This window comes from Grammomys surdaster, unplaced genomic scaffold (genome assembly GCF_004785775.1).
Source record: "Grammomys surdaster isolate TR1022 unplaced genomic scaffold, NIH_TR_1.0 479, whole genome shotgun sequence".
Lineage (NCBI taxonomy): Eukaryota > Metazoa > Chordata > Mammalia > Rodentia > Muridae > Grammomys > Grammomys surdaster.
Genome location: NW_021604898.1, coordinates 1 through 9,753, shown reverse-complemented (window position 1 = coordinate 9,753; position 9,753 = coordinate 1). Strand labels below are relative to the sequence as shown.

Genomic DNA, 9,753 nt, shown 5'->3' with positions numbered 1-9,753 from the left:
AATTTTCTAAATAAATTAATGGATAAACAAGCAATAGTTGATTCATACAAAATACTATTCAGCAACAGTAACAACTTTTCATATGAGCATCACTGTTGAATCTTGAATTATACAATATACATATATATGCATACATATAAGCAAATATACATGTTTTGATGGCAATAATTTAAAACTCTAAATGATGTAAACTAATCTGTTTCTTAAGAAAAAGCAGGGTCTGAAGAGATGGCTCAGCAGTTAAGACCCCTAGATGTTCTTCCAGGAAACCTGGGTTCAGTTCCCAGTACCCACATGGTGGCCCACAACTATCTGTAACTCCAGTCCCAGGAGATCCTACTCCCTCTTCAGGCCTCCTCAGGCACTAGGCACACATTCATTCATACATGCAGATAAAACACTCATACACCTAAAAAATAAAGTTTAAATTAAAAACAGAATCACTGGTTTCCAGGAGAGGTAGGAAATGTTAATAATGGGGCATGTTGTAAATATACAGATGACAGGTAAATTCATTTTCATAACTGTAATGATTTCAAGACTTTACCAAATTGTGGTTTTGTTTTTGAGACAGAGTCATGCTATGTTGTCCCCACTGAGCCACAAACTCCTGGGCTCATGGACTCCTCATTCCTCAGCCTTTCTAGAAACTGGAACTCCAAGCATATGCTACAGTGCCATGCTATGCCCTTTAAGTATCAATCACATAGATGATACATAAATAACGCCATGAAAAGTAGCCCAAAACAGTATACCTAGATGCCCTGCTGGTCTAAAAAATTTTTCATAGGTTGATACAGATTCCATCACCTTTCTTCTCAGAATCTGAGAGTCACAGCCTTGCTCCACTGGCAGCCAATCTTGGTAAGTAAGAAAAGTTACTGCCCCTCAAATCACAAGTAAATTCAGAATTATATCTCCCCTGAAAAATCACCTTCCTCTCCTTGTTTTTCTGACTGTAAAGCTTTGGCCCCTGGCAGAGCTGGGAAAATAGAAGAATCCATAAAATCATCTTACTCTTTTCTCTGACAAAAACTCACACCCACAGAAATAACTATAAAGATCTTGAGAATTTGTCAACTCACACAAAGTCCCTGGACCATCTATAGGTGAAGTTTTCATAGAACCATGTTCCAGGGTCAGAGAGATGTCTCAGCAGGTAACAAAGTTTGCCAAAAGCCTGATGACCTGAATTCGATCTCTGGAGCCCATATGGTAGAATACAATCAACTCCAAAAGCTGCCTTCTGACCTCCACACATGTACAGCAGCCCATGTGCACCAAACCACATATATGCACAATAAAGAAATGCAGGATTATTTTCGAATCCATTAACTCAGTTCCTGTCCCAATCACTACCCTAAACACTACTTACCACACAGCAAATGGCTCCAGTGCATAGCCTGCAGAAGAGAATACCTTCAACAATGCTAGGAATTATGTGACATCCAGTGGAAAAGTAAACAGAATTGTTCAGGTGACACAGGAATACCCAGGGTTGCCATAACACTCATGATGACTTCTTACCTCCCCAAAATCATAGTACCTTCAGTAAGTCAGGAAAACAGGAGCACAAACCCAACAGTCTTTCCTGTGAGGACAGAGGCAGCCATGAAAATCAGACCAATACTCCACACAGCTGCTTCCTGCAGCTCTCCCATACCTTCTAAAATAAAAAGTAAGCATATCTATGGAATTGGTTCACCCCAATTCCACCCAGCAATTCATGCTGACATCACAGGTCAGCTGATAAATCACGACACAGAATGAACAGAACCTTCAAGATCAAAGGAGCATAAACAAACTCCCTTTTCAAAAGTTAGGTTAGAGTAATGTGCAGCAAGCATTTCACAAGTTGGTGAGTTCCAACCTGGAAATATTTATCAGGAGCACAGTGTGAGAACAAAACCTGTCCTGAACAAGGCTATCTTTCCTATCAAAGTTTAAAGCACAACTCAGACCACACTTTCTAAATAAGATTGCTGCCCTAAAAGGAAAGGAGGGGTCTCTAATAAGGCTGGAGTGGAGTAGAGAGGTCTGCATCTCTAAGCACTCAGCAGAGATAATCAGACTCATAATCTTCCAGATGGGAAGAGTCATAGGGTTTCTACCAGACACTGCGAATGACATAAATCAGGACATGGCCCTGGGCATACTAAAAACTGGAATGTGTCTCCTCAAAGTTTCCCACATATTTGAAATAAACTCCACTTCTGAAGCCCAGATGACTAATCTCTGAACTCAGAGAGGGCTGTGAGTCCCCTCCAGTGTTACTACACTTATTAAACAGCAGGGCTTTTTTTTTTTTTTGAGCAACATTTGAAAGAAGTTTTATTAAATATTGGCCAGGTTGATGGACACTGGCCAGGTCCATACCTGGGATTCCCAGAGAATGGCCACCAATTATGTTAGCTGCTTATAAAAGCAAAACCCACAAGGCTGCACACTTCCCACCTTTGTCCAATCAGGGGCAGGCATGAATCTACATGCACTTTCTGCCTATGTATTTCTCACGTAGATGTGATAAAGAACACCCTAAGCAGCACATTTCTTACATGATAAAGACTCTTCTTAGGTGTGAACTCGCTGGTGTCGGACAAGATTCGATCTACGGCTAAACGATTTCTCACAGTCATGACACTCATAAGGTCTTTCTCCAGTGTGAACCCTTTGGTGCTGAATCAGGTCAGACTTATTAGTGAAGGGCTTGCCACATTCACTACATTCATAAGGCTTTTCTCCACTGTGGCTTCTCTGGTGTTGGATCAGGCTAGCACTCTGGCTAAAGGATTTCCTGCATTCGCTACACTCATAAGGTCTTTCTCCAGTGTGCAGTCGCTGGTGTTGAATGAGGCTAGCACTCTGACTAAAGGCTTTCCCACATTCAACACACTCATAAGGCTTCTCTCCGGTATGAACTCTCCGGTGCTGGATGAGGCTAGAACATTGTCTGAATGACTTGCCACATTCTTCACACTCATAAGGTCTTGTGCCGGTGTGAATTCTTTGGTGCTGGATGAGGTCATATTTCCGGGTGAAGGATGTGCCACACTCCCCACATTTGTAAGGCCTTTCTCCAGTGTGAACTCTTTGGTGCTGGATAAGGATGAACTTGCGACTGAAGGATTTCTCACACTCACTGCACTTATAAGGCCTGTCACCAGTGTGCACTCTCCGGTGTCGAATGAGGTTGGAGAACTGCCTGAAGTACTTTCCACACTCGCTACACTCATAAGGCTTTTCCCCACTGTGAATTCGCTCGTGTTGAGTGAGCTCAGCTTTGCAGCTAAAGGCTTTCCCACAGTCAGCACACTGGTGAGGCATTTCTCCAGTGTGGACTCGCCTGTGTCTGATGAGATTAAAGATCTGTCTAAAGGATTTCCCACATACGTAGCACTCGTATGGCCTTTCTCCAGTATGAATTCTGTGGTGTCTAAAGAGGCTAGAGTTTTGTCTGAAGGATTTTCCACACTGTTCACACTGATAAGGCCTTTCTCCTGTGTGGATTCTCTGGTGTTCAGTGAGGTTGGATTTGTAGGTGAAAGATTTTCTACATTCCACACACTCATAATGTACTCTAGCCCTGTGGTGTCTCTGATGGTAAATGAGTTGAGATTTATAGATAAAGGCTTTTCCACATTCAGTGCATTTATAGGGCCTTTCTTGAGGACGAATTCTGTCTTGTGCATTGCGGCGGCACGTTTTGCTGAAGGACTTCTCATGCTGACTATGCTCATGTGTCCTTTGCCCCCGGTGACTGTCCTGGTGCTGAGCATGTTTGTAATTGCAGAAGGCTTTCTCGTACTTGCTACACTCAGATGGCCTTTTCTCAGGGCAGGCACTTGGACACTGAACAAGTGCATGTTTGCAGCTTGAACCTTTTTGGCATTCACCGTCCTTACAATGTTTCTCTCCATTCAAAAGTGCTTCCCCACACTTGACGCCACTGTGAGGCTGTTCACTACTACAAGTGGCCTGCTGCTGAAGACAGCCTGTGGCAGAGAGGGCCTCCTCCCCATCCTTCCCACAGATGAGTGGCTTGGTCAACACATGGGATCTGCAGCGTGACATAGCTGAATCCCTGTGAGGATCTCCTTCGCAGGACTTTTCTCCACTGTAACTCTTCTGATGCTGGTTACTGTCTTTATTCAAACTGGAACCTGTTCTGCCCGAGCACAACATCTGCACAGGGTGTGTGCTCAGGAACTCAGTCTCGTGCAAAATGTCTTCCAAAGCTGGGACAGGTATCCCAAGATGAGACTCCTGAGGAGATGGACTTCTGTTACACACCACCCCATCTGCAGGCACAGTACGCTCACAAGTTCCATCTTCACCCCCTATTCCAGTACAGGAACCTGAAATCAGAAAAATACATGTTGAAATGCTAATGAAATGATGCTGGAAAGGGAAATGCCCATTACAAAGGTAAGGTAGACACAAAAAGCAACAACACAGCTGGACTTAGATTACACCTTACTCTAAACACTTGGGAATCTAAAGCAAAAGGGCTTATAAGTCTGAGGTTAGCCTGTGATACATAGAAAAGAGATTATCACAGAAAAAAAAATAATGGAGAAGAGGCAGTGAAAGCACTGGAATGTTCTAAGAACAAAAGAGCTGCAGACATACTGAGGAGGCTGCTTTCAAATGCAGAATGGGGGATAACACACCAAATAAAACACAGGAATAAAGTGCAGGAACAGACAAGCAGGGTCTCCAAGCAATTCCTCAGCAAACAGCCTTCACCAGGATGTGTCTATTGGGGATGTGTCTACACTGAACTAAAGACCCCAAATGAAGCTAGCGATCAGGGACTAATTAAAGCTATGTAAGTGCCTCACAACACCTTGTGTCAAAACTAAGAATGTAACACAGTATCAAGGTAGCCAAGAGCCAAAAGCTGGGGTTCAATCACAAGATGCTAAAGTATTAAGCATGGAGTAAAGGTAGCAATGAGGTATGGGTGACTCCTTTACTAAAACACTGCAGGCACTCTGCTGCTTCCTGATACAATGCAAACATGCCCTTCCCTGGGTGCCTACCACTAGGTCTGGTCTCCTTTAAGACAATCTTGACTTATCAACTCTATGAGGCAATCAAGACCTTTCCTGCATCCCCAAACATACGGGACATGAGAAATGCAAATATTGTGTGTGTGTGTGTGTGTGTGTGCGCGCGCGCGCATGCGCGCGCGCGCGAGAGAGAAAGAGAGAGAGAGAGAGAGAGCAAGAGAGAGAAAAAACATGTGAGTGACCCACACTAACTCATAGCAACTTGATATAAAATAGTATATAGGAAAGAAACATAACAAAACACTTACGAGTCCTTCAAGAATAGCTCATGATTCATTTTAAAATAAACATGACAACACTGGCAATTCCTCACAAAGGTAGCCATAAAGAAATGACAACTAAGCCTGGTGCATGCCTTTAATTCTAGCATTCGGGAGGCAGAGGAAGACGAATCTCTGTGAGTTCAAGGCCAGCCTGATCTACATAGTGAGTTCCAATACATCTGGGGCTATGTAGAGAGACACTTTCTCCCAAAAGAAAAGAAAAGAGAGAGAGAGAGAAAAAAAAAGAAACAATAAGAAAAGAAAGAAATGACAACTACAGGAACTAGGTGGAAACCAAGGCATAGGTCACTGTAGAGAAAGTTTGAGACTTGTTATGACTCCTAAGATAGCAATCACTCTCAGGTAAAAATAAAGGTGGACGCCACTCTGGACACTGGGAACCATGCAAGGACCTTACCCAGAGATGCCACAAGTGCCAAGTTTTCCAGCATCACACTGCAGTACAGGAGCCTCTGGGCCTTATCAAGGAGCACCCACTCTTCCTGAGAGAAGTGAATGGCCACATCCTCAAAGGACACATCCTATCACAATGGAAACAATTAAGCTTATAATCAGCTTCTCTTTCAGAATTCCAAGCACTCCAATCCTGGTGCCCCAATATACATCCCTTGCTTTCTATATTTTCCATCTCATATCAGAGGAGACACTGGGCCATTGATGCCCACTCTCTGCCCACTGATATTGCACCCTTCCATGGAAACACAGGGAGGTAAACAAAAAGATGAAATCTAACCTCAAGGCCTAGGATGAAGGCTACTACCCCCTCTTATCAAAGCTGTGGCTGTCACAGATACTAGCTAGGGAGAAAAATGGTCAGAGAGAAGATAGGCTAACTTGAATTTAGTCTTGTCAGACAATAGCGCTGAAGACCCTAAAAATATTCCAGACCCAAGGAACATAGGCTCACCTCTTTATCCTATGACTGCTGACTGCTCCTGGGGCAATTAGTTCACCCTCTGAATTACCTCTGCACATTTGTGCATGCAAGAGGCCAATGTTGGTGTCATGTTCAATTGTTTACTACCTTATTTGCTGTCATAAGGCTTCTCAATAAAACTAGAACTCACCAGTTTAACCAGACTGGCTAGCCGGTGAGCTCCAGGGGTCTGCCTGTCTCTGCTCCCTACCCTCAATCCCAGTGATGAGGTTATACACATGGTCCACGGGGCCCATGCTTTATATGGGTACTGGAATTCTGAACTCAGGTCCTCATCCATGAAAAGCAAGCACTTTGCCCACTGAGCCGTCTCCCTAGTCCCACACTCTGAATCGTACTTGTCTTGAATGACTACATTCCCACAGCCACACCCTCAAGATTACGAAGCCCTGAATAGTAGGGAAAAAAAGTTTACGATTCACTTCTTTCTGAAGGCTCCATAGTAATGAACAACTCCCATCTGATCCTATCAGCCCATGAGGAGATAGCAGGCTTGAATACCACTTACTCCAGGCTCCTCACTCTCACTGACTACTCATTTACAGCACCAGTATGTAGAAGGATGATAGGCAACATCTAACCCTGGCCCTGACACCTAGAGCTGCACGCTTTACTACCACAGACCTGCCCAGGAGTCCCACACATCCTTCATCCCATACACCACCAAGGATTTGCAAGTTTCATTACTATATCAAGACCTTGAGATCATCCGTCTGTACTTCTGTTGAAGTAAATATTTAAAATCGGCCACTAGTCATGGCAACTCTCTAAGCTGCAGCGGCTCAGCTGGAGGCCACATGCACATCGCACACAGCTAGAAATGGCCATCCAGAAACACCAGCCCTGCCACTCACGAGACGTCAGCGTGGAAGATGGCTCTGCCAATCTTCCATGCTGTCTCCACAAGGCTGGGCATTGCCCAGACCATCCCGACATCCACTCAGGCCGAGATTCTAATGCTTAAATTATCCAAAAGCTTATATATTTGGTAATGATCAGTAACAAGATGCCCATACAATCTGAAGTGTAACCCAATACCCAACCTAGATATACCAACTACCTTTGACTGCTGGAGACACGTGAACATCCGCCTCCATGTTTCTCTCTCTCTCTCTCTCTCTCTCTCTCTCTCTCTCTCTCTCTCTCTCTCTTTCTCTCTCTCTCTCTCCCCTAACTCCTCCTCTTCCTCTCCTTACTCCTCCCACCTTAGCTCCTCCTATACGCTTCCACCTCAAAAACATAGACCTCTTTGTTCCACACACCTCTCTATCCCTGCTCACATACAACCATAGCTATGCACTGAAAACAGCCCTTTGGCCTACCCATTGGTTACTCAACACATGGGATCCAGAGAGTCCTTGGGGAATTCAATCAGGATCCAACACCAAACCTACACCCCAACCTCTCACAGACCCCACTACAAAGCAGCCCCAACCCTGTTATGATGGTATCCTACCTGATGCTATTCTTTGGTTCAATCTCACCCACTGTGGTAGTTTGAATAGGTTTGGTGCCCACAGACTCATATGTTTGAATACTTGGCCCATAGGGAGTGACACTATTAGGAGATGTGTGGCCTTGCTGGAATAGGTGTAACCTTGTTGAAGGAAGTATACCACCATGGGGGTGAGCTTTGAGGTCTCCATTGCTCAAGCTATGTACAGTGACACAGTGTCCTTCTGCTGCCTGCAGATGAAGATGTAGAACTCTCAGCTCCTCCAGTGCCATGTCTGCATGCATGCTGCCATGCTTCCCACCAGGACAATAATGAACTAATGTGGAGGTTTGGTCTTTTACTATGTATTGTAATGTTAAATACTGAACCTCAAGGCCTGTTTGCCCACAGAGAATCCACACACACAAATATAACATGACCTGGCTCCTTAATTTAAAACTATTGATTAAATACAAATTCTGACAGCCAATAGCTGGGCAGAAAAAACATAGGCCAGGTTTAGGGTTCTCAGGCTTAAGGTCTGAGCAAGAGCAAAAGGAGAGAACAGAAGGTAGAGAGAAGAGGAAGCCACCATGGGGTAGGTGAATCATGAAAACATAGCCATGAGGGCTAGCCAATTGGAGTTGAGAGCTGCCCAGATAGAACATGGCAAATTATACCTTGGGGTTATTGATGGAGAAGTAGATTCTAGTAGCACGGAGAGAAGATATCTGCCCAGCTCTAGTGCTGATTAAGGTTTATTATAATAATAAAAGTTGTGTGTCTTTTATCCAGGAACTGAATGATCAAAGGCAGGGCAAAGCCCTGATTAAGATTATATATTTCTACAACAGATTAAACCTCTGAAACCGTTAAGCCAGCCCCAGTAAAATGTTTCCTTTCTAAGAGTTGCCAGGGTCATGGTGTCTCTTCACAGTGATAAAACTCTAACTAAGACACCCACCAACAATCACCAGTGGAAGCCAGGTATTTTGACTCATGCCTATAATTCCAGTACTTGGGAGACTGTTACAAGTTCAAAGCTAGCTTGGGCTACACAGTGATGCAGTAGGCCCCTTCCAGCCCAATAGAAACAGCAGAGACAGCTGAAGAGTTCAAACCAAATGTGATGCCTAGAAATGACACTAAAACCTGTCACACTACCTGCAAGTTGTACTGTGTGCTCCAGGGTTCCAGTTTCCCAGAGTCATCAATCCATGCTGGGGTGGGCTTTTGTTGACATGGCTATCTAGTGACCCCTCACCCATATTCCTGTAAGCAACCCCAATAAAACTCACTGGCTCACCAAATTGTACTTTGGTCTGTCCTCAGTTCTCTATCTGGGACTCCTAGACATTTGTTCATGTTTCCACAGGATTAGTGTCATCACAACACCATTTCCCTTATTACACAGTCGGTTTCCCATGCAGCAGCCAACAACAAGGAGCCTGAGGAGAGTAGATTGGCTTGCCAGCCTTCTCCACACCCAAATTTCCCATTGCCATTTCCACATATAAAGTACACATTCTGCTTTTCAGAGAAATAGTCTGGGTGTGAGTCCTGCACCTCACTGATCCTTATTCCAAGGAGAAAGGAGATCTTTCTGCACATGCCTTAGTAATTCAGTCTCCTCTTCAGACATAGGCACATACTGGCACACACTGCAGGAGAAGCAACCCTTTACACTTCTGTTCACGATTGCCAACAATTTCATACATCCCACAGCCTACACATCTCTGGGTTATGTGCCTAACCTGTTCAAGACTGCAAGGCCGAGGGCTACTAGGACGCACTGAGGTAATAGACCAAGAACACCACTAACCTAAAAACTGTATGGGTAGCATGAGAGTAATGGTATGATTCACTTACCATGCCAAGCTCCAGATCTGGTTCTGAAGTCAGGGGAACCTGAAAAAAGGAGGAGGCTGTGAGAATCTAGCAGCCATTGGCAGTCTTCACAGGCTTCAGTCACTCAGTGACCCTGTTCACCGTGGGGTTAGAAGGCCTGGGATGACTACAAATCTG

The 9,753-nt window shown here is 44.4% G+C and overlaps 1 protein-coding gene across 1 annotated transcript; it reads right to left on the bottom strand.

Annotated features, from left to right (window-relative positions):
* Positions 1-2,571: 2,571 nt before the first annotated feature.
* Positions 2,572-9,636, bottom strand: LOC114632980 (zinc finger protein 551; the record flags this gene model as incomplete). The annotated part of the gene is made up of 3 exons (XM_028781584.1): positions 2,572-4,355; positions 5,754-5,877; positions 9,598-9,636. Coding segments are annotated over 3 exons (1,947 nt in total), but the record flags the coding sequence as incomplete, so codon positions are not given.
* Positions 9,637-9,753: the final 117 nt, after the last annotated feature.